This window comes from Hemicordylus capensis, chromosome 4, assembly GCF_027244095.1.
Source record: "Hemicordylus capensis ecotype Gifberg chromosome 4, rHemCap1.1.pri, whole genome shotgun sequence".
NCBI lineage: Eukaryota > Metazoa > Chordata > Lepidosauria > Squamata > Cordylidae > Hemicordylus > Hemicordylus capensis.
This window is the reverse complement of record NC_069660.1, coordinates 177,683,755-177,709,200: the sequence shown is the minus strand read 5'-3', so window position 1 is coordinate 177,709,200 and position 25,446 is coordinate 177,683,755. Positions and strand designations below refer to the sequence as shown.

At 42.9% G+C, this 25,446-nt stretch overlaps 1 protein-coding gene across 4 annotated transcripts in view; it reads right to left on the bottom strand.

The window, feature by feature from the left end:
- SEMA5A (semaphorin 5A) overlaps positions 1-25,446 on the bottom strand; it is a 249,848-nt gene that overhangs the window by 104,878 nt on the left and 119,524 nt on the right. For 3 of the 4 annotated variants that reach the window (XM_053247465.1, XM_053247467.1, XM_053247466.1), the window contains exons 3-4: positions 19,139-19,238; positions 10,563-10,608 (exon numbers count right to left, since the gene is read on the bottom strand). In XM_053247465.1, coding sequence (XP_053103440.1) covers positions 10,563-10,608; positions 19,139-19,238 — 146 coding nt within the window. Of the gene's footprint in view, positions 1-4,645; positions 4,708-10,562; positions 10,609-19,138; positions 19,239-25,446 lie in introns of those variants that run through there. The other variant, XM_053247468.1, reaches the window with a different exon arrangement.

The following is a 25,446-nucleotide window of genomic DNA, read 5'->3' as shown; positions in this document are numbered from 1 at the left end:
GCAAAGGCCATAAGAAACATAATATAAATGTTTAAATTAATTACGAGGTATGCAATTAATATACCACCCTTCTGGGAATCTTTTTCAGCAATTTCTTTGTCCTCTTCTCCAAGCATAACAAAATCTAAACAACATGTAATCACACCCATTCTTACTCACGTACCTCTCTCATCTCTGCTGACTTTCCACTAATCAACATTTTAAAAGTTAGTCCCTTGGAGCAGGGACCTGGTTTTTGTGTGTGAAAAGTTATGTACACTAATGGCACAGTACAAATAAATGTCACCTTATTAATCGTCATATTTGAAACAAAATGCCAATAAGGAGATCAAGACTTTAAAAAAGGAACTCTCCCAAGGTTTGTGCCATCTAAATGTTAATTAGTTCGTTCATTAGTTCTATGGGTCAAGATTCATCAAACTTCTTTGTTTTTATTGTTTGTTCACGTTGGTCAAACCAAAATCATGAAAATGCCATTCTGTTTCTGCTTGGTCTCACTTACTGACATCCAGACTAATGAAGCACATATGCACTGAATGCACAGCATGGGCTCTGGGGAAGGGAGGAATATTTTTTAATATTCTCCCCTTCCCTCTGAATGGGATTCCCCCCCCCCTTCGAAAGGGAATTTTTGTGCCTCCCTAAAATATGTCCCTGAGAGTTGTGCAGCCCTCAGGGACATATTTCCAGGGATCAGTGGCCTACAGAGGGAAAGAGAAATAGGAATGAAATGCCCTTCTCTCAAAACATGTGCTGTGCATTCAATAAACATAGGGTTCATTAGTCTGTATGTTGGCCTCTAGATTTATTTTATATATTTTTAAAAGTTATACCCCACCTTTCAACTTTTTATAAGTGTACAAGGTGGCGAACGATAAGAAAATCCAAACCACCATCTATACACATGTGGAGACACTAAGCAAGATCAATTACTTGAAGACTAAAGCTACAGACTTACTAGTGAGTAAGCCCCATTGAGCTCAATTGGGTTTACTTCTGTGAAAACACATTTAGAATCACAGTGTTTGTGTCCAGAGCTTTCCAGGAGCATGGATTGGTAGTTACTGGTCTGAGCAGTATTTCTACATGCCATAGAAAGTCAGTGTCTATGCTGCTTGGCTGTCCACATCTAAATAATAATATTTTTTATAATAATATAATAATAAATACAATTCATCTATGTTTGACTTTAAAAGTCTCTTATTTTTGTCTCTGGTTCATTCTTACATAGCAAAGGAAAATTTAACAATGTATTTGATAGGTAATAAAATTATAAAATTTTAAAGAGAGGAATGTAGAGTTTAACATGTTAACATAACTTAGTTAAACACATTACTTTTTAAAGAACACTTAATATGTCTGATTTTTTAAAATCTGATTTTAAATTTAAAAATTCTAGATCTAAACCTTCACAAAAAGTGCATTTGCAACAGAGAACTGTGGGATGACCCAATCCTTTTAAGACACACACACACACACACACACACACACACACACACACACACAGAGACACCTCCCTACCTCTTACTGCATCAGGGCAGCTCTACATTTTCTATGGCTAATGTATTTGCTGGGTGTACACTGGGATGTTACACACACAAACATACACAGCTTGGCCAAATATACCTATCTAGCTATCTAGCTATCTAGCTAGCTATCTAATTTGTACACCACCCCAAACTTTTGTCTCTGGGACGTTAACAATAGCATAAAACAAGTTAAAAACATATACAAAAAACTTAAAACAATTTAACAATTTAAAAATAAATCAGAGATTAAAACCTAAAACAATTAGGAAGCTGAGAAAACATGGGCAAAAAGATGGATTTTCAGGTGTTTTTTGAAAATTGCCAGAGATGGGGAGGATCGTATCTCAGCAGGAAGCACATTCCACAATCTCGGGGCAGAGACCAAGAAGGCCCATTTCTGTGTAGCCACCAAACGAGTTGGCGGTAACTGGAGACGGACCACCTCAGATGACCTCTACGGGGGTGGGGCTCATAATGAAGAAGATGCTCTCTTAGACACCCAGGGCCTAAGCCATTTAGGGCTTTATAAGTTATAACTAGCACTTTGTATTTTGTCTGGAAACCTATCGGCAGCCAGTGTAGCTCCATCAGTAAAGCACTAACGTGGTCTCTCCAAGATGACCCAGAGACCAACCTGGCTGCCGCATTCTGAACCAACTGAAGTTTCCGAACTACGTACAAAGGCAACCCCACGTAGAGTGCATTACAGAAGTCAAGTCTGGAGGTTACCAACAGATGTACCACAGTTTTGAGGTCACTGATCTCCAGAAATAGGAACAACTGGCATATCAGCTGGAGCTGATAGAAAGCACCCCTGGCCACCGCCTCAACCTGAGAAACCAGGGAGAAGTGTGAATCCAGAAGTACTCCCAGACTGCGAACCTGTTCCTTTGGGGGAAGTGTGACCCCATCTAGAACAGGCAGATCAAAATCGTCTCTAGTGTTCTGACCCCGCACAATAAGTACCTCCATCTTATCTGGATTCAGTTTCAGTTTATTCTCCCTCATCCAGCCCATTACTGCTTCCAGGCAGGCATTTAGGGAGGATATGCCAGCTCCTGGATAAGTTGACATGGAGATGTAGATCTGGCTGTCATCAGAGTACTGGTAACACCCAGCTCCAAATCCCCTGATGATCTCTCCCAGAGGTTTCATGTAGATGTTAAAAAGCGTTGGAGAAAGTACAGAGCCTTGAAGGACACCATACTTAAGCTCAGATTTCGAAGAGCAACAATTTCCAATTGATACCATCTGGAATCTATCTGAGAGGTAGGAGCGGAACCACTGTAAAAGAGTGCGCGCCCCCCACACACACACCACACCCTCAGACGTTCCAGAAGGAAACTATAGTCGATAGTATTGAGATCCAAAAGGACCAACAGAATCACCCTTCCTCTGTGTCAATTCCCAATTGGAGATCATCCATCAGGCTGACCAAGGCAGTCTCCACCCCATAGCCCGCCCAAGAACCAGTTTGAAATGGGTCTAGATAATCAGTTTCCTCCAAGACTGACTGGAGCTCAGTCTTTAAAGTCTGCATTTAAAGTCTGCATGTGGGAAGGTCTCCTTTCATACATGCAGAAAGGAATCCTGATTGAGCCAGGGTCTTCAGAAGCACACAGGTATTTAAAAGGACATGTAAACATGCATAAATGTCATCCACTCTTTGATCACATGAAAAAACAAACTGGTGTACATACAACAAAAATGTTTGCCTTGTAAAGTATAGAGCTGCCCTCAATAAATAACCTAGATTGCCAGGCATTTTAACATAACTTGCCATTAACTGCATTAATGTAGGAAGCAAGATACCTGCACAATTGTAGTGCATAAAAGTAGTTTTTTCCCCTTTTCAAAAGGTTGGTTTAAAAAAAATGTAGGCAGCTGCTTTGGACACATTGTGTGTGCCATAACAGCAACTGCCTGCCTACACAGTGAAAACAGAACTGAACAGGTAGGCACCGTTCCCCTTTTAACATCTAACTGGCTTCTCTCTCCCTGGAAAATCCTGGTCACCAGAAAGGTTGCTGAATGCATCTGTGAGAAGACGTTTCCATCCATATGATGGCTTCAAAAATTAAGGGCCAATTCACATACAGGTGGACCTTGCTATATGCAGATCTACCATCTGTAGTTTCACTTATCTGTGGTTGAGTGATTGATACGCGACCTTGGCATACATATTTAAAAACCAGCTGGCAAGGGGTTAATTCTGCATATGCGCACGTCAGAGGCAACTGGAAATGACTAGAGGTGGTCAATTCTGGCTGCCATTTTGTGACTCATTTACTTGAAAAAACCCCGTGAAAAATAGTGGGGAAATGCTTTTTAAAGGACTATTTTTGACTTCTAGGGGACATTTTTGGGTCTCTGGAGGCCCAAAGAGCACAGTAGGGCACTTTATTTTGCCCTTTTAAATAGCCCCCTCATTTTTCTTTTCTTTTTTGCAATTTTCAGGCCTCCGGGAACCCAACCCATGCGAACCCATTGCCTCAATGACTCCATATTTGCAGTCTTCACAGCTGTAGTAATTGCAGAGAACGTAACTAGCACAAATACTGAGGTTCTCTGGTATTATGTTTTTCTGGATACACTTATAAATGTAATTTATGAATACAACAATCTTGTATCTTGCAGCTACATGCAGCAGAGATCTGGGATTGGCTGTAGTACCTGTCAAATGTATACTGGGATACCAGCCCAGGTTTGTTCCCACATAGAGAAAGTGGGCTGAAAGGAATATGGGCTGTGTGCACAGGGCTCCCATAGCCAATAGCAGCTGGTGGGCATTGGAGCCAGTGGGGGAGGGGGCAAGTGTCAGAGGAGAACCTGGTCACTGAGGCAGAAGCCTATCCCATCCTTTCCTCCACGCCAGCAGGCTTGCTGCCAGCATTGAGGAAAACAGAAAGGGGAGGGGGGGGAAGCAAGGGCAAAAGTAGAAAACAGAACGATTCTGTGGGGTGGTCGAGGGAAGAAGGCAGAAAGCAAAAAAGTCAGGGCAAAACACAGGGAGAAAGACAGAAAGCAGAAAGGGAGGGTAAAGGCAGAAAGAGGGACAGAAGGGATTGCATCTCCCCTCCCTCCCACTAAACAAGCTGGTAAAAGATCAGACTTACCAATACCAGCAACCAGGGAATCCTCTAGATCAAGGAGCTTCCACCAGCCCCTCCTCCCCTGCCTGCAACTTCCTTTTTTTGTCTTACTGGCTGGAGCAGCTGCTACTCAAGCTCCTCCAGCCAATCTGATTCCTAGGGGTCTCCTCCTGGCACTGCCCCCAGGAAGAAGGGGGAAATCTATTTAAAATATACTCCCTGAAGCAACCAGGAAGTGTATTTTTAACCCATTATTTTAGTTCTTCCTGAGGGTAGTGCCAGGAGGAGCTCCCTAGGAATCAGATTGTCTGGAGCAGCTTGAGTAGCAGCTGCTCCAGCCAGTAAGACAAAAAAAGGAAGTTGCAGGCAGGGGAGGGAGGAATGGAAGATGTGTCCTGCTCTGAAGGTTTCCCTGGCTGATACTAAGTCTGATTCTTTATAAGCTTGTTTTTTGTTTGAGGGGGCACTGCCCCTCCTGCCCTTACTGACCAACCACCACTGCAATAGCCTAGCACAGTGATCACACATCAGGGTGTGCATGAGAGACAGACAGACAGACGGACAGACTGTATTCACCGGTTATATCCAACTGGATTCTCTGTGCAGAGGTGCTGCATCTATGTGGGAAAGGATCATGCTCCCTGTTTTCTACAAACAGGATTAGAAAATTGTTGCACAGCAACAACAAAATGCCAACAAACAACAGTAAACAAACATTCAGGGTCAGTTCTAGATATGAGAGGGACCTTGGTAAAGTGTCCTTGTGAGCTCTTTCTGACATGGCTGATGGGCCCTCTACTCTTCCCCACCCCCCATGATCCACCACGGTGGGGCTTACCTCAGCAATCTCTGCGAGGGAGGTTCCCATTTGCAGATGACAAGAAAGGAGAAAGAGACAATGTTGCGAATTCCTTCCCTTTCAACTGTCCCCCCACAAAGAGCAGCTTGTTCCCACAGGGGCCTTTGTGAGCAAGCTCCCATCTGCAGGCAGGATGGTCTGGAGGAAGTGGTGGAGACTAGATTCTCTTGGCTGAGAGAGTCACTTCATCACTGCACTACAGAGCATCTCAGGTACCAATAGTGGGCCACTAATAATCGAGGAGAGTCCACCAGTTTTCCTGTGCAAGGCCCCATAGAAATGAATACAAACTGTACAAGAGCCTTGAAGTCTTCTTGTATAGGAGAACTTCCCAACAGATTGCACACAATGCCTAATTTCTTGCAATGCACTCAACATTCCCCAGCACTGCTTCCTAGGTGTTTAAATGACTGAGCTTCATAAAAATGGATGTGTATATCATTACTAGATATATGTCAAGGTCTTTTTCAGAGACTAGTCTCCAAATGCCAATCATTTCTAGTTATAAGCAAGCTGGTAGTAGGACCAGCTTCTTCTTCTTTTAAAAAAACAATTCACAAAAAACTGGAAGCATTTTCTCTCTGTGTTTTTTGGCAGCTTGTCAGTGGGCTAGGCAACCATTGAAATTGCTTTTTGCTATCCTTTCATCAGAAAACTAAACCAAAAATATTCAAAATAAGCATTTTCATCAATATGCTGCCTCTTTTTAGGGTTATATATGAACAAAGTCTAATCCAAGAGGACCGCCACCCCCCACAAAAAAATCCACACCAAGAAAAGTCACATTCAGTGAGTTTACCATGAACAACAAAAACAAAACAGAAAGCCGTTTGACATTACTGCAGGCTTATTAGTGGCCACTTGCCTGGCCACCTGCAGTGAGTGAATTTTCTCCAAGCAACAAGGGAGAGAAGACTTTGTAAATCAGAAAAGAGCTGGTTCTTCCCTCTGCCCCCGCCTTTTGAGGTTGAACAAATGATTCAGGCTACAGTCTTATGCACACTTAACAGAGCTGAGAGTTACCAGAGGCAGCTGAGCCCTGGGGACTCACACCCTACTCTACCAAGAACAAAGGGAATAGAGGCTGTGTGGTAGCACCACCCTTATAATGGCCAGAGCCAGTACTGCGGCTCCTCAATCCAGCTGACTTCAAACTAATAATGAGCTGCTGGCTCTATGTCACTCCAGGCTTGAGTCATCAATCTGCACAACTTAACTGACTGGACAACCTTGCCCAGCCCCTGAGCATCAGTCTGCTCCAACCATACCTCTTGCCTTCTGATCCTCATCTGCCAAATCACTTGACAGTTTGGGCCCTTGACACCTGTAGGAACGTCTGCTCCCAAGGGTTTCTGCCCACCCAAAATGATAATCAGAGGGGCCTTTGCTCTTTGTGTCCGTGTTGAAAGAGGCTAAATTGTTGTGCATGGGGGACAGGGCCTTCTCTGTTGTTGCCTCCAGACTCTAGAATACTCTCCCAGCGAATGTCCTTTGACATCTGTGGCTGCTTTTTAAAAACAACCACCACTAAAGACTAGTGGTGTGCACAGAACCAGCGCCTGCCAGCTTGAAGGTGTGGGGGGGAATATATTTTAAGAATGGGGAGAGTGTTCTTACCCCTCCCATTGCATTTCCCTAACCGGCGCTGTCTTTTAAAATGGTCTGGTGGCCACTTCCAGTCTGAGGAGACACTGGGACAGCAAGGAGGTACTCTGCCGCCCCACCAGACCATTTTAAAAGACATCACTGGAGGGGGAAACACAGCAGAAGGGGTAAGAACACCCTCTGCCCCCCTAGAAATATCCCCACCACCACCTTCGAACTGGCCGAACTGCCAGACACTCAATTTGGTTTGGAGTCCCGTAAAAGGGCCTCCAAACCAGTTCGTGCACATCCCTACTAAAGACCATTTTATGTGTTCAGACTTTTACCCCCGGGTCTCTCAGCTTTCCTGCCTCTGTTTGTCTTTTTAATCATAGTTTTTTGGTGCTTTATGGTTTTTACTGTTTAACTGATTTTAAGGTTGTAAACGTGGTTTTGGAGTTTTAACTTATTCATTCATTCATTCAATTTCTATACCGCCCTTCCAAAAATGGCTCAGGGCAGTTTACACAGAGAAATAATAAATAAATAAGATGGATCCCTGTCCCCAAAGGTCTCACAGTCTAAAAGAAACATAAGATAGACACCAGCAACAGTCACTAGAGGTACTGTGCTAGAGGTGGATAGGGATAGTTACTCTCCCCCTGCTAAATAAAGAGAATCACAACATCAGAAGGTGCCTCTTTGCCAAGTTAGCAGGGTTTAAATAAAATAAATAAAAGCCTGTACCTGGCTCACCAGCCTATTTCTGCTATCTTCTGCCTCTAGTCCCTCAAATCTTGTCTCTCTGTGTTGAAACTGGTACCAGCCTAGAAGGGTCAGGACCATTCAAAGAAGTCTCATTAAAAAATAGTGAGTCTTACTTTTATGAATAGACTTGGGCTATGCCATAGGTATGGTCAATTGGTCGATCAAAAAGGCTTGTAACTTTAGTGGACTTATTTGCAAGGCTGAACTACTGAGACACTATTGATGACGAATAGTTCCCCTATATTACATCCCAGCATGACACAGCTGTCATTTTCCAACCACCAGCATTATTGTTTTCCAAAAAGTATCAATATAGAAAAGTCTGAAAGATACAAAAACTGAAGGGAAAAGAGAGCCCTGGAAGGGTGACAAGCAAAATCAGAAAAATGCTGTAGAGCAGGGGTGAGCAAACGTTGGGGCTGGAGGACCACATACGGCACATTAAAAAAACTGAATGGCAGGCCATGAATGTTTTTTTGCTGTGCTCATTTTGCCCATGTTGTCTGCCCACTGAACACATCTCCACCTCCTCCTTCTCCCCTTCTGCCACCATTACCTTCTGCATGTGTGCCTGCTTCTAGGGATGTGCACGGAAATCTTCGGCGCCAGCGGGGGTAGCACTTTAAGGGCGGGGGAGGGTGTACTCACCCCTCCCGCCGCATTTCCCCCGCCGGTGCGGTGTTTTTTTTAAGCCCCTCGGGGTGGCAGCGTTCCTCCTTGCTGCCCCGTTTTCCCCATCAGCTGGAAGTGGCCGGAAGTCGCGAGTGCACGTGCGCCCTTCTGCTGTGTGTGCACGTGTGCACGACGGGCGCACGCGCACTCGCAACTTCCGGCCACTTCCGGCCGACGGGGAAAACGGGGCAGGAGGGAGGAACGCTGCCGCCCCAAGGAGCTTAAAAAACAACAACGCGCCGGCGGGGAAAATGCGGCAGGAGGGGCGAGTACACCCTCCCCCGCCCTTAAAGCACTACCCCTGCTGGCGCCAAAACGCCGAAACTGCCCCCAGCGCCGAAACGTTTCGGAGGCTTTCATAATGGCCTCCGAAATGTTTCGGGCACATGCCTACCTGCTTCTGCTGTAGCTGACAAAGCATCTGCTGCAGTATGTTGCAATGATGCCACCATGCACGTGGTATCATTATAATGCAATGCAACAGTTAGATGTCTAACTGCTACATTGCATTATGTGCCTTCTGCGTGGTGGCATCATTACAACATGCCACGGCAGATGACTAGCTGACTGCAGCAGAAGCAGCCATGCAAGCAAAAGGTGGTGGTGGTGGTGGTGGTGGCAAAAGAAGAGCAGGCGGTGGCAGTGACCAGGTGACAGGGACAGGTGGTCTCTAGGCAACACAGGCTGGATAATAGGTCATGCAGGCCATACCCAGCCCATAGGCCTCAGTTTGCCCACCTCTGCTATAGACCTGTTCAGGCATTTGGTAACCACATTGTCAATAGAAAGGCTCATCCCACTATCCACTGGCTAGTAGAGCATTAGCCTGAAGAAACAAATGCTGTGCTTATGGCCAGCTGTGCGTGAGGGGGGACATGGTGTGCATCGGTGCAAGAGGCAGGACTTTTAGTTGGCATTGTAACCATGTACACTATACACGGTTATTGAACTCCTGAATATAGCTATTGAATAACTCAAAACAGGAGTGGGTGATGTTCTAAAGAGTACTTCAGAAGCAACAGAATGATGAATGAATGTACTGCATGGTGGAACAGTAGAAGAGCTCTTGACAATCAAAAAGCAAATCCAAACGATATAGTACTATTTATTTATTATTTATTTATTTGTCATATTTCTATACCGCCTGATATGTACATCTCTAGGGTACGATGCACATATTTATGCAGATGGACAAAAGCAGCTCCAGAATTCCACAGGAAAAACTCCCACTGAAAACTTTTTCTGTGGAAATTCCAGCAGAATCCATCTGACCTCCATCTGAATAAGTCTCCAAGCATCAGGAACACCTCAAGCCTGCCTCCAAATTCTACTTCAGATGAATTCAGTGAAAGTCATATTTTGATTCAGTTTTCTTAAGAAAAGTATTTCCGGACCAGATAATTAGCAGAAGAAATATAGAAAATGAAAGATGAGCCAATATAAAATAAAATTTAAAAAGGCCAGCCTCTGAATATTTAACTACTTATGGCCCAATTACAGAAGACTTACCAGCTCATCAGGTGGGCTGCATTTGGCTTAGTGGCTCCCACAATTTTTTTAGACCAGGGCTACCTGGAGGCCCTTTTAAATTGCTTCCTGTGGTGTGCTGTTTGTGTTCATTACTTTTGCATGCTGAGAAGCCTCCTGTCTCCATATCACAGAAAACTCACATTTTGTTAACTCTCTGAGGCGATGGGGAAACAGGAGACTTCTCTGTGTGGCAGGTCACTACAGACCAACTGCTCACTGTGTGAAAGCAGCTGCCACAGGGAAGAATTTAACATCCACCTCCAAGTGGCAGAAGTTCATGTGCATTTTCCCTAAATTGCTATGGCTAACAGCAAGATATGCCTAAATTGCTACTGCTAGCAGCTAGCTAGCAGTCTTGTTAATAAGACTGTAAAATTTGGGCCAAAAGACTAATTTGAGATTAGAGTGCAGTCAGAAATAATTGGTGCACAGCAAGCATTAAACACTTCACTTGGCATCCTGAGGCTTTTCTTCATTGAATCACTTTTATATTCCCATTTGTTTTAATCAACACGGTGAACTGCTTACCTGGATTAGGGAAAGGTCCTCCTGACGTAACCTGAAGAGGTAGTTTCTAGAGTGGAAAAAGAGAGAGGAGTAAACAGCAGCAGTTATGTGAAGCACACAGGTGAGTTCAGGCTCTTGGGTATTCCTCTTGATGCAGAGAGAGGCTTAAGGCCATCCCACACATTACGTGGTGGAAGCAAACCTGGGTTTGCCACTGAGCGTACACTTTACAGCCAATCCCAATCATCTGACAGGGTGCGATACACATGTCTCAAAACAGGCATTCCTTAGATTCAGATGTTATATTTTTAAAGATACATTTAAACATGAGGGATGAAGCAGACAAAAGCTAGGACAACTTTTAAGAATCTTTTTTTTTCCAAATTCATTTTTTATTAATTTTAACAATAGCAATATTGTCATTCATTACAAATACACACATTAAAGATGGACTTCCCGCTCACATTTCTTCGTGAATCATCAACTATAAAATTTACCCTTGCTATAATAATAATTCAAAACATAAGTTCAAGCCCTTATGAACATAATTAAACTAACCAACCTGCGATTTATACTAAATTTCAAATCCTGCTGTCAAGTCCATAGTAGGGAAGTAATTTTTTAAATACAACAAAAATGGTTTCCAATCTTCTTTAAAACATTCCAAGTTTTGATCTCTTAATAGTGCTGTAAGTTTTGCCATCTCCACATATTCCAAAATTTTTATCAGCCAGTCTTCTTTGGAAGGCAGTTCACTAGACTTCCATTTCTGTGCATATATAATTCTAGCTGCTGTAGAGGCATACATAAAAAATGTTAAATTGGTTGTAGAGATAGCTCCTTGTGTTATTCCCAGCAGGAAGGATTCTGGCTTCTTAGGAAATGTCATTTTAAATATTTTCTTTAGTTCATTATATATCATATCCCAATAGGCTTTAGCCTTCCCACAGGTCCACCACATGTGAAAAAATGTGCCTTCAGAATGTCCACACTTCCAACATTTGTTTGAAACATTTTTATACATTAAAGCCTGTCTTTTTGGTGTCAGATACCATCTATACATCATTTTATAATAGTTTTCTTTGATAGCATAACATGCAGTAAATTTTAAATCCTTTTTCCATAACTTTTCCCAGGCTGCCATTTCTATATTACGCCCCGCATCTTGAGCCCATTTTATCATAGTCGTTTTAACCACTTCTTCTCTTGTCTCCTCCAAAAGCAACAGTTTATACATTTTAGAAACTAATTTTTCATCATTTTGACATAATTCCTTCTCAAAATTTGAAGTCTGGTCCTCAAATCTGACTTTAAGGTCCTTCTTATACATCTCATTTAACTGATGATACTGAAACCAATCTCTAACTATATCTTGTATTTCAATTAAACTTTTTAACTTACAATCCTTTTCATGAAAATGTACCAAATCCCTATAGGTACCCCAACCCGTTTGCATATTTACTTCTTTACGTGATAAAGCTTCAATCGGAGATACCCATAACGGAGTTTTAGGTTCAAACCAATTTTTATATTTTAACCACACCCTCATTAAACTCCTTCTCACATAATGGTTCAAAAAATCTTTATGTATTTTACTTTTTTCATACCATAAATACGCATGCCAACCAAACCTCCTGTCAAATCCTTCAGGACAACTTTTAAGAATCTGACTACAGTTTATATTTTCATTCTTAGCTTTGCTCTCTCTTGAAAAGTTTACTCCCATTTGCCCTTCCCTCCTTCTCATCACTCACATATCAGTGTGTCTGTCATGTATCAAGTCCCTGAACTCTCAATCTGTGGGATCTGATATAAGCAGTAGTGACAGAGAGGCTGGACACAGCTCAGCAGTAAAGCACATGCTGTGAACGAAAGAGGGCTGAGGTTCAATCCCAAGCATTTCCAGTTAAAAGGATCTCAGGTAACTGGATAGGGAAAGCCCTCTGCCTAAGACTCTGGAGAACTTATCCTCTAACTCAGGATAAGGGAGAATCATATGTTCATAGTGAGTCATCTCCAGCCTGATAACACAGTGCAAACCATCATATTGTAGAAACTTGAACTCTTAGAAGATTTTGTCTGTATTTAATTGGACGCAAGCAGCACATAACGAAAGTACAACATTTGAATGATAACAAGCATTTAAAACTCACCACAGAGAAGAGGCAAGCGCAGTTGTTTCAAGCTATTTTAAACATCCAAAACATATTCCATACATATCTGGGTATTTCACATTTGTTTACATAGAAGGAATCAGGAGTGATGATTTATCTCTCTCGCTTTCCATCTGGAGACAAAAACGTCTTTACTCTGCCCATCCCCTGCTCTGGCAATAACACTTGGCAGTTCCTCCTGCCAGGCTTGAGTAAACAGATACTTCTGCACAATGCCTTGGCATCATGGAAGGAGATTTTGTAGAGGGGTAGGTGGGCATTCTAGGAAGCAAAGCCCACATGTGAAACTTTGACCTGCATTCTAAGCACAGTCAGGTTTGGGAGAAAGTCATTGCTGCTCAACTACAGAGAATCCTAGATGAAGTAGATTTTCTTGACCCTTTTCAACTGGGGTTTAGGCCATGGCACAGCATGGAAACGGCATTGGTCACTCTGGTGGATGACCTCTATCGGAGCCTCGATGAGGGGAGCGTGCCTTTCTTGGTTCTATTAGATCTCTCAGCAGCTTTTGATACCATCGACCATGGTAGCCTTCTGGATTGTCTGCGGGGGGGGGGTTGGGAATCAGGAGCACAGTCTTGAGCTGGTTCCATTCCATCCATGAAAGTGGGTGCTTTCAGACAGTTTGCATTGGAGGTGAGTGTTCTAGCCCATGTCCTCTCTCTTATGGAGTGCCGCAGGGCTCAGTCCTCACTCCCATGCTTTTTAACAGCTATATGAAGCTGCTGGGTGAGGTCACCTGTCGGTTTGGGGTGAGGTATCATCAGTATGCTGTACATTGCCATCCCGGGCCAATCCATGAATGCCGTGAATGTGTTGGCCCAGTGTCTGGAGGCTGTAAGGGTTTGGATGAGCCAAAACAAGCTCAAGCGTAATCCCTCCAAGACAGAATTGCTCTTGTTCAGTTCTCGATCTGGCCAGGTTCCGGTTATGAGTGTTTCCCTTGATGGGGTTGCTTGAAAGAGCAGGCTCGTGGGTTGGGGGTCATCCTGGATTCACGGCTCCTGCTGGAACAGCAGGTGGAAACTGGGGCCAGGAGAGCCTTTGCCCAGCTTTGTCTGGTGCGCCAATTGTGGCCTTACCTTGACTGGCAGGCCCTGGCAACTGTAACTCATGCCTTCGTCACCTCTCAGTTGGGCAATTGCAGTGCGCTCTACCTGGGGTTGTCTTTGAAGATGACTTGGAAGTTTCAGCTGGCTCAAAATGCCGTGGCCCAGCTGCTTATGGGTAGCAGGAAATATGATCATGTTTCACCTTTGTTGCGGTCACTGCATTGGCTGCCAGTTCGCTTCCTGGTCCAACTCAAAGTGCTGGTTATTACCCATAAAACCCTTCAGGGCTTGGTGTCTGTGTACCTCCAGTGCCTGTGTACCTCTCTGTGTACCTTGGTCCCTGTGTACCTCTCCTGCCCAACTTTGACCCACCCTGTGAGGTCGTCTCAGGTGGGCCTTCTCAAAAATTCCAGGCCCAGGGGAGGTATGTGGGGCTCATGGGAGGGCCTTCTCTGTTGCAGCCCCCTCCTTATGGAACACCTTGCCTCCTGAGATTCGTAATGTCCACTCCCTTTTGTCCTCCAAGAAGCTTCTGAAAACTTATCTATTCTGCCAGGCTTTTAGTTTTTAGTAAAGTTTTTAGTGCGGGGTCCCCCCCCCTTTCTTTCTTTTCTCCCCGCTGTTGTTGTTTTGATTTATGTAAACCACCTCGAGTCTAAGGAAGTCAGGCGATCAGTAAATTTGTGTAAACCACCCTGAGCCATTTTTGGAAGGGTGGTATAGAAATTGATTAAATAATAAATATAAACAAATGATCTATCTATCTAGCTCAGAGGCGTAACGAGGCTGGAGTGGGCCCAGAGACAAAATTTTAAGATGGGCCCCTCGCTGATACACACACACTCACTTCACATGTGACTTGCCTCTGGGGGGCCCCTTGAGGCGTGGGGGCCCCCAGGCAGCCACCTCCCCTTGCCTAATGGTAGTTATGCCCCTGATCTAGCTAGCTAGCTATCTCCCTTTACCACCAGAAAAATCCCTCTAACAAGCTGTATTACTGATACAGTAAGTCTTTCATCTGTATTCCATCCTTCCTTCATAGAGTTCTTGGCAGCATGACTTGGGATTTTTCAATTTTATCTTCACAACAGCCCTACAGAGAGGGTTACAGAGATCCTCCAGAGAGGGTTAGGCTGAGAGGAAGTGACTTGTCCAATGTGGCAGCAGCACAAGACTGGGTTCCTACACAAACATTTTGCTTGGAAAGGAAGGAAATCAGAGCCCTCCAGGTACATTTAGAGAATTGTCTGGAGGACTCTTCCTATCCTCTACCAGCACCACTGGCTCCAAACAAATACATGAAGTTACTTTATGTTGAATCACATCTTTGGTCCATCTAGGCCAGTATTATTTACTCCAACTGGCAATAGCTCTGCAATAGCACAAACTGAGATTTCTTGCAGTACTGTTCCCAGAGATCCTTTAACAGGAAGCGCCAAGGATCTAATCCTGGATGTGATGTACAAAAATCACCATTACATGACTGCAGTAAATGGCCATATATTGCCAAATGCAATGGTTAATAACCCAGGATTGATCAACTGGAGTTAATGATAGGAGGTGGTCTCCTAATAGCTGAGAATCTCTCTACAGCTCTTGGAATGAGATACCCATCAGAGCTTAGAAAAGATTATATACCTACCTATCTAGGTGAGGGCAGAGAAACAAAACAAAGCAGTATGTACTTGGAATGAACAGAGGGTAAGAGAACACAGAGTTTCTAGTCGCCATGTAGCCATGTGAGCGCGGCTCAAATTGTTCTCTGGGGATCTGCTGCCTTTTTTGAGAAGTTTGCTTGTTTCTAATAGGTTATTGACTGTGTATTTGTCAATAAAGTAAATATTATAATGACGCTGTAAGTTCTCACTAACAGTGCCCCTGAAATTTCCCATCACTTAGGGGAGTGCATAATGTGTAGAAAGAAGTATTGAGCCATCTTCTTTTCTTTTCTTTTGCCTCTTTAGTTTAGGAGTTAAAGTTGCTTCCTAAGTCCTAAGTGAATGGCTTTAATGTAAAACCATATTTTCTTTTCTGCTGGTCTGCTTAGGTTATTTGTACAGTTTTGCTCTGCTTGTCAGGGGGCAAGCCAGGACATGGGTGGTGAGCAAGATCAGGGAGAGCCAAAGGAAAACAGAGAGAGAACAGACCAGGCAGGATTCAGCAAGCAAATGAATCAGCAAACAAGTTCAAGGCATAGCCTAAGAGCTCTGAGCGGGAGCTTTCCACCAGTCTGTCAACCTCTTTCTTTATCCTGCTTCCTTTTGGGAGGCTTTTAGGAGATTGTGGCCAAAGCAAGCAGGAAAGGTTAAGTGGTTCCAGTGAGCTTACATTCCAAGGCAGACCTGGGTGGAGGAGCAATTCCTGATACTGCCCTCCACTGGAGTCTTTCCTGACTGCCAGCTTTACTGCAAGATGAAGTGATCTAACAATGGATGACTTAGGATGAAGTATTCAAAGTATATCTATATCTTATGAAGTTTGGCTACAGTTCCTTGGATTTTTCCCCAAGCAGGGACTTTTCATACTGCAAGCTCTCCCTACTGTCCTCCTCAACCTTTTTGGCCAATGGGGTTGCAAAGGATGTGACAACTCATTCATATTCAGGTGCGCAGAGAAGGAGCAGGTATGTGCACATAAGTGGTGGAGACCCTGAATTCTTTTAAACCTTTGCTCTTTTAAAAAAATTAATCGTAGAAATTTGACTCTTTTTTAGAAGAAGAAGAATTTGTCATGGGTCTTGTGCAAGACTGCCATATATCTCTGTACCCAGATACAAGGTTTTTAAGATAGAGGTAAATGGAAATTAGAAAAAAAATTAAGAAGCGCTGGCCACGGAGCTTTGAAACCAGGGACAGTTTTAGCACAGGATAGCAGGACTCTGTGTACTAAATTTGAAGCTGATCAGTCAATTGATTGATTTTTAATTTTAAAAAACCAGAAAGGGTATTTCACTTTTTGATTTTTTGTTTTTGTTTTTTGTCCGTTGATCTTGTGCAAGACTGCAATCAGCCACCAGGTGGAAAGCACAAAATGGAAAGGGAAACAAAAAAAGAAAAAACTGAAGCACCCTCCCTGTCTAAAACATCTATTAAAAATCAGTCAATTGACCCATTAGGTTCAAATTTTATACACAGAATCCCGCTATCCTGTGCTACAACTTGTGCTTGGTTTCAGAGCTCCATGGCCGGCCCTTCCCAACTTAATTTCCCCCCCTAATTTTCCACTGATCTCTATGTGGTGGTGTTTTTTGAAAAACAAAACAAAATACCACCACCTTGTAACTGGCTATAGAGATATGTAGCAGCCTTGTGCACCCATGGCAAATCAATTTTTTAAAAAATAATATAAGTCAGACTTTTCAGGAAAGAAACATTTTAAAAATTAAAGAAAATAACACAAATGAATGATCAAAAGTTGACTCCAAGGCACAGAAAACAAGTCTGCCCAGAGTGCTATCACATCAGCAGACACTCAGCAAAGCCACACCTCCATCTCATCTTGATCCACTTTATCCATGGGGTCCCTTCACACATCAGAATCATACTCCATAGAATGACAGAGCATCCCAGGAAAACAAGTGCAACTATTTTTGGATGCAGATACTGTGAGTTAAGCTCCATTCGTAAAGACAAAACCTGAATAATTCCACTTGCTATATGAACAGTACCTTACTGTCTCAGTACTGAATTTGGGCTAAATCCCGTCCGCCCTCATATGAATGCACCCCAAGCCTCAGCGTGCAAAAGTGCTGTAAAAGCCCCATGCGGAAAAGCTCCTGTGGTTACAAGCCCCACTCCTTCCATATACGGTGCTGTTCACCAGTTTGATCAGAACAATGTTTTGTAAAGAAGTGCAAGCAAGGCCATTTCATGTTAAACTGCTGAAAGAATACCACATGTTTGGTTTAAAATGACATCATTTCAGCAAAAAATCATTTTGATGGCTTCTCTGAGATTTCAACCAACTAACAAAACAAACCACTAAGCCAAAGCCACTTCCTTAAAGCGTTATGATTAAATCTCAACTTGACCCGAAAACCTCCAAAAGGACAGTTGCCATTTGCAGGCAGCTGGAACCACAACCAGGATCATAAAAAAGGAGAAAGCTGAAACAGTCTAGGACTGCATCTCCTGAATTAAGACACTGCTGTGCAAATCTGTTATAATTTGCTTCTTACTGCTTGCTAATCTGAAGTTTGGCTGAGGTACACAGATGGTGGAATCACAGGGTGCATCTCTTGCTGCAAATTACTCCTTTATTTGCCCGGTCAGAGACTGAAATAAAGTTTGATTGATTGATTGATTGATTGATTGATTGATTGATTCTACTTTAGGGTGAAGACAGGTAGGATTTAAAAATAAACTAGGGAGGAATTATAGTTTTAGAATAATAATATAATTTTAGAGTTGGAAGGTATCTTGGAGGCCTTCTAGTCCAACCCTCTGCTGAGAGTAGGAAACTGCGACACCACTGCAGATAGGTGGTCATCCAGCCTGTGTCTGAAAATTCACCAGAGAAAGAGAGCCTACATTTCCAAGCAGTACTTTCTAAGCACTCTGTGATGCTAGCAGCAGCACCTCTGGAACTTCTCCCGAGTATACACTCATTAAGGAAACTCTCTCTCATAATGAATGTGGCAACCCAGAACACATGTGTGAATTCAGCATTGAGATACCAGCAGTTCAAAGCATGGCATGGATATAATCCAATGGCTATTTATTTATAGTTATATTTCTAAACTGCCTTTAGCCAAATAGCCTCAAGACAATGTATATCATGCTGAACCCTAATAAAAAAATATAGTACAGAAATATAATACAAATACAATATAAAACCACAGCAAAGCAGCAAGAGCAATCCATCATACAGGATAGAAGTTAAAACAGCAACAAGGTCATAAAAGGACATCTGGAACAAGTCATCCCCAGTACTGTCTAAAGGCCTGAATAAAAAGCAGAGTCTTCAAGAATCTATGAAAGGGCAAGCATACTGCTCATTTCATAGTTGTGGGCAACAACTGAGAAGGCGCTAGCCCAGGGATTCTCAATGTTGGGTCCCCAGATGTTATTGGACTTCAACTCCCATAATCCCCAGCCCCAGTGGCCTTTGGTTGGGGATTATGGGAGTTGAAATCCAATAACATCTGGGGACCCAACATTGAGAACCCCTGTTCTAGCCCATATGAGGTGTTAGCCAGGCCTCACCAGGCATTGTCATGTGGAGAAGAGTCTCTCCAGAAGAACTTGTAAGGAGGGTAGATTCACTTGGGAGTTGGATGAATATAAAACAATACATGTTACCACATATGCATTCAAGCAAGAAAAATCAGCACACCGATGAGGTATATTTAAAAACAGCAACCACCTCTCACCTTGCTCCAACAATCAGTTCCTTTTGTCTTGGGTCAAATGTCATCTGAGAGAAGTCCACAGCATCTTCTGCTCTGAATACATGTAACCAGGGAGCAATTTCTATAGGAAAATAAAGAAAAACATACAAATATGAAACATATTTAGCATTTATATAGCACTCCAACCAGAGCAAAATGCCTAACATACATTGAGGTCATCCACACAATCAAAAACTGTGTTCTACCCGGGTTTGGGAGCTGTGTGTGCTCCCCATTTCTGGTTGTGTGGAAGCAAAGCGGGGGGAAAACCTGGGTAGAAGCAAGGTATGAGGAAAAGCTACCCAGGTTTTCCTCCTCCTTGCTTCCACACAACAGAAAATTAGGAGCACACACAGCTTAAAGTGGTCATCTCTTGGGCATCCCCCAATGTATTGCACATGTTGCACAGTGCATTGTGGGATTCACAGAGGCCAGGACAATTAGTCCCTCCTCTGTGTACCAGCTCTGCTGGGAGTAGCATGGAGATTCATCTGCACTGTTCTCAACAACGTTGGATGTGGGGCTTGTGAGTCACCCAGCTGTAAGCGGTCCTCTGGCAGACGGTAGGCTCCCCGCGCACAGTCGTGCGAACAGCCCCCATGTCTTCCTCAGGAGCAATCTCTCCTTCTCTTCCTGGCATAAACCATTTCAGAGACTGATTTTGAGATCATTCACACAATCAAAAACTGTGTTCTACCTGGGTTTGGGGGCTGTGTTTGTGCCCAATTTTCTGTTGTGTGGAAGTGTGGATAGAAGTGATTGTGTTGAAGCAAGGTAGGAGGGAAAGCTAACCAGGTTTTCCTCCTAACTTGCTCCCAGACAATCACTTCTACCCAGGCTTTCCTCCTACCTTGCTTCCACACAATCAAAAATTGGGAGCACACACAGCTCCCAAACCTGGCTAGAACACAGCTTTTGATTGTGTGAATGATGTCTTTATCTCTCCAACCAGATCGCTGGACTGGGGATAAGGTACATGGAGTCTCTGTTTGGTCCCTAACATTTCACACACCTCTTTCAGGGTCTCATGAACAAAGTGCATTCCTTTGATCGTTCCTGGGGTACCACATATTTTGCATGGCTGAGGAGCCAAGGGGGATGAAAATACTATTTGTAGGATTATGGCAAATCACAAAAGAAAAGAACATAACCACAAGAACTGCTCCTGTGTGGACAGAAAGAAGTAAAAAGAATTACCACAAGAACTGCTTAGGTGTGGATACCCAAGAATAACCCCCACAAGCAGTTCTTGCGGTAGTTCATTGAAGTAGTTCATTGAAGTTCATTGATAGTTCATTGAAGCTCCCTCAAATAATTCCTTTGACTGTAAGTACCTTGTGAAGAGACTACTGTCTTTCCTTCACAGATAAATGCAAGCCTCATTCCTCTATCTAGAAAGAGGACAGACAAAACTAGGTCTTCTGGACACATCTAGGTCATGGTTCTTAGACTTGCCACTTAAGGGACCCCTTTCTACACTGAATATGCCTGCTGAGGTATCATGTTTCTATCACCGAAACTGAACATTGCAGAAGATTCTGGGGTATGTTGTAGCGTGCACACTAAGCTCAAACAGAGCACTAACAGGACTTCAAACCTCACTCAGGATTTCTGGACCTTACCATTGCCCTGTGTAAACTGACTCTCCATTTACAACACACCTGCATAGTTGAAGCATTTCAGGGGAAGGTTGACTGTATTTGAGCAGAAGACAGAATAAAAATATTGTTAAGATAAAATAGACGAGAGTGGAGAATTAGGAGGGGAAACAAGGAACAGCCTTTTGCATGTTTAATTCAATTAGTTTGAAGTGATAGTTAAACATTTGGCCATATCTATTTTATTTTATTTTTACATTTTATATCCCGCTTTCCCTCCAAGGAGCCCAGAGCATGTACTACATACTTATGTTTCTCCTCACAACAACCCTGTGAAGTAGGTTAGGCTGAGAGAGAAGTGACTGGCCCAGTCACCCAGCAAGTCTCATGGCTGAATGGGGATTTGAACTCGGGGCTCCCTGGTCCTAGTCCAGCACTCTAACCACTACACCACGCTGGCTCTCAATATTTATTTATTTATATTTATATTTATTTAACATATTTGTATACCGCCCAAAACACAAGTCTCTGGGTGGTTTACAACAAAACAATAAAACAATTTAAAACTTAAAACAACATTAAATATTAAAAATCATCAAATGATTAAAACTGTACCTAATTAAAAGCCTGGGTGAACAAATATGCCTTGACTGCCTTTTTAAAAGTTGTAAGAGATGGGGAGGCTCTTATTTCAGCAGGAAGCGTGTTCCAAAGCCTCGGGGCAGCAATGGAGAAGGCCCATCCCTGAGTAGCTACCAAACAAGCCAGTGGCAACTGCAGACAAACTGCTCCTGATGATTTCAATGGGCGGTATGGTTCATAGCAAAGAAGATATTCTCTTAAATACTCAGGGCCCAAGCTGTTTAGGGCTTTGTAGGTTACAACCAAGATTTGGACTTTGCCCGGAAATTTATCGCCACCAGTGTAGATCTTTTAAGATAGGAGTGATATGGACTCTCCAAAATGACCCAGAGATCAACCTGGCCGCATTGTGGACCAACTGCAGTTTCCAGACTATGTACAAAAGGCAGCCCCACATAGAGCGCATTGCAGTAGTCAAGTCTGGAGGTGACCAGCAGATGTACTACCATACTGAGGTCATTTATCTCAAGAATGTCATTTGAATGACACTCAAATGACATTATTGAGATAAAAGAATGAGGTGATTTATCTCATATGAGATTGCAGTCTTGACAAAATGGTATAACCTATTGCAGAGGTTCTTAGCCTGAGTTCCATGGACCACCTCGGGGTTTGATGGGTAGATTCAGGTGGTCCATGGAAAATCATTTGCTGCACTGAATTTAATTTGCTTCCCAGTGAACTATCCTGAATACTTATTTTTCTCTTTAATTTTTTACTGGAGCCACTCCTGCTCCCACCCCGCTGCCACCAGGGGAGTGGGGGAGAAAGGAGAAGGACAGCTCTGCTCCCCCCGCCCCAGCCACCCCTCAGCCATGGTAATAGGGTTTTTTAAAATAATAATAATAACAAATGCCATAAGAGCCAAAGTTGAAAAATCCACAACAAACAGCAAGTGCCGCCTTTGTAAAGAAGCAGATGAAACAGTGGACCACCTAATCAGCTGTTGTAAGAAGATCCCACAGACTGACAACAAACAAAGGCATGACAAGGTAGCAGGGATGATACACTGGAACATCTGCAAAAAACACAAGCTACCTGTAGCCAAGAATTGGTGGGACCATAAAATTGAAAAAGAAGAAAATGAAGATGTAAAAATATTATGGGACTTCCGACTACAAACAGACAAACATCTGCCACACAATACACCAGATATAACTGTAGTCGAGAAGAAAGAAAAACAAGTTAAAATAATCGACATAGCAATTCCAGGGGATAGCAGAATAGAAGAGAAAGAAATAGAAAAAATCACAAAATACAAAGATCTACAAATTGAAATTGAAAGGCTGTGGCAGAAAAAGACCAAATTAATCTCAGTGGTAATTGGCGCCCTGGGTGCAGTTCCAAAAGACCTTGAAGAGCACCTCAACACCATAGAGGCCACAAAAATCACCATCAGCCAATTACAAAAAGCTGCTTTACTGGGAACAGCCTATATTTTGCGACGATATCTATAACAATTGACAATAAAATTCAGCCATCCCAGGTCCTTGGGAAGGACTCGATGTCTGGATAAAACAAACCAGTCAATAACACCTGTCTGACTGTGTAAACAAGGTAATAATTTTTTTAAAGCAGAGCTTTGGCGGGGCAGGTGCAGGCTGGATGCCAGAGTCCCCCACCCCCAGCTATTTGGAGGCTCCCCCAAACTGGGTCCCCAAAGTCCAGGGGTTAGTGTGCCTCTGCCTGGGGAACTTTGAAGTAAATTTGCCATCTGGGAAATTCCCAGGTGAAAGAGCAAGAAGAATAAGGCTGAAACTGCTTTAGAAATACAAGATTTAGAAATATTACCTTTTAATAAAATTATTTATCACCTTCCTATGGCTGCATTCACACAATCATGGTGATCCTGGTTAAAAAGTTAACCAGGGTCCCTGACCCCTGCAGAGCTGACTGTGAGGACCCAGAATTTCCAGGCAATCCTGGTCAAACTGTTATGTCTAAACCATATTTAATTAGGATTTGATCTGCCTCCTTCTGCTGTACCCCATCATCTGTGCAATTCTTCACCTTCTCCTTCTGACCACCTACTCCTCTTTGCCACCACTGTCATGGAACATGTGTGCCTTCTTCCACCTCCTCCCTCATTTGCCACAGAGCTGATTATGAGGAGGAGGAGGAAGTGGAAGAAGAAATTAGAAAGGGTACTGGAGTACTGGAGATTATCTATACAGTCGTTATGTTCAAGAAATTTAGATGGGGGAAACTGGAAGATAGTAAGATCAAAAAGATCAAATTCCTTAAAAACACAGCTTGTTTAGAGGAAACAGGGTGCAGCTAGGGGAGAGGGAGCCATGTTCGCTCCCCCCCCCTAACAGCCTCTCAAGAGTGAGAGAGATAATGAAGAAAATAGGGAGGAGTGGATCTGGGAGGCCCTCAGGAGCTGGGGGGCCTGGGTTCTTTGAACCCATTCACTCAGTTATAGCTACACCCCTGATAGGAAACACTACCAGAAGAAAGAGCAAGGTTTAAGAGAGACAAGAGCAATAGGGGCAACAGAAAGCTGAAAATGAGTGGTTAATAGATCAAGAAGTAAATAGAAGCTACTAGGGGGAAAATGTTGAGGCAACAGTTAAAGATAATGGGGGAAGAACAGAAGAACAGATGAGAAGAAGACAAGGAACACAATGAAAATGTTGTCCAATGGGTCAAGAGATGTGGTGGGACTTGTATAGAAGAATGCATCAGAGAAATCTTACCTACAAAAATAGTCTACAATTAAAATAGCAGAAAGCAATAAAAGACGACGAGGGGATATAGAAAAAGGAGAATTTTAAAAGTGAAGAAAATACTATGAGAAGAAATGAATTCTTGCACAAGAAAAATGACATAGTACAGAAGAATAAAAAGAAAACATACATTTAAAATGAAGAAAATCTAGAAGAGAATGAGATTTGGAGTAGTGATGCTCAAAGCTACAAATCTGGAGGATTGGCTATGGTGGTCCTAGAGCATCCTCAATTGAACTTTGGGGTCACAATGGGACGTAGAGTCCCAAGCAAGACAATACTTTATGAATCATGACCAAAACTTGAACTGCGCTTCCAAGATGTATTTAGCATTGGCATGTGTGTGCTTCACTGCCTGCCCATCCTCCTGTGGGGTGGAATGGCTGGCTTATGCAACAACTGAAGCTTCTAAACAGTCTTTGAATGTGGATAGGATTTCATTTGTACAAAAGTGTGCGAATATAATCCTCTCAATCTGGTGTTTATCTGCTCATTTTCCTGAGATATCCATTTCTACTACATTTTCTTGCTTGATCTGGTTCTTTTTAAAAAAAAAAAAAAAACCAAGCTGAGAACTGAGTGCAAATGATCTGTTAACACCAAGAAACTGAAGTGATGAAGTGGAAGACTAACACTTGGCACTTTGAGGTATGCCGCCCCCTTCCAATATAACAAAATGTTCCATAATAAAGAATTAGCCACAAGCTCCAATATGAAGAGTTTAATTTATTTCCTCCATTAGTTGACATGCTAAATCTACAATTCAGCTTCACATGGGCAATGAAACAAGAAACATAGAACTGCCTTTTATATCACTTTCCCTCTCCATATGTCACAAGGGCGATTTCCAGGAGCCTTTTTCAAGTGTTGCCGTATTTGTTCTACCTTCTGCTACCAGAGAAGCTCATTCAATTAATTCTCATTTATGACAAGATTGCAAATCAACTCATTTGTTGTAGACTTTGCAGAAACAAAAAATCCATAACAAAACAAAAAAGGTTTCTTTTTTGGAAAGTTTCTCTTAGGTCCCTCAACCTTGCAAACTAAAATAATGCTAGGAGATTATGCGCTTTATAGATAGAGGATTGATCAACACATAAGGCTGTGAAGGGGGGAGGCCTTTGGTGCCAAGCCTTCAGTGTGGGACTGAGGAATGAGGCAGAGTACATTCTTTTATGACTATTTTTTAAGCTGAAGCTGCTATTTAGGTAACTTCTTTTGTCTGAGTCTTGGGTGAGATTAGTCTACAATGCATCCAGGCCTGCCTGGAGATGGGGAGACAGGGTGAGTGCCCACTGATTATGGGGCAGCTATTCCAGTG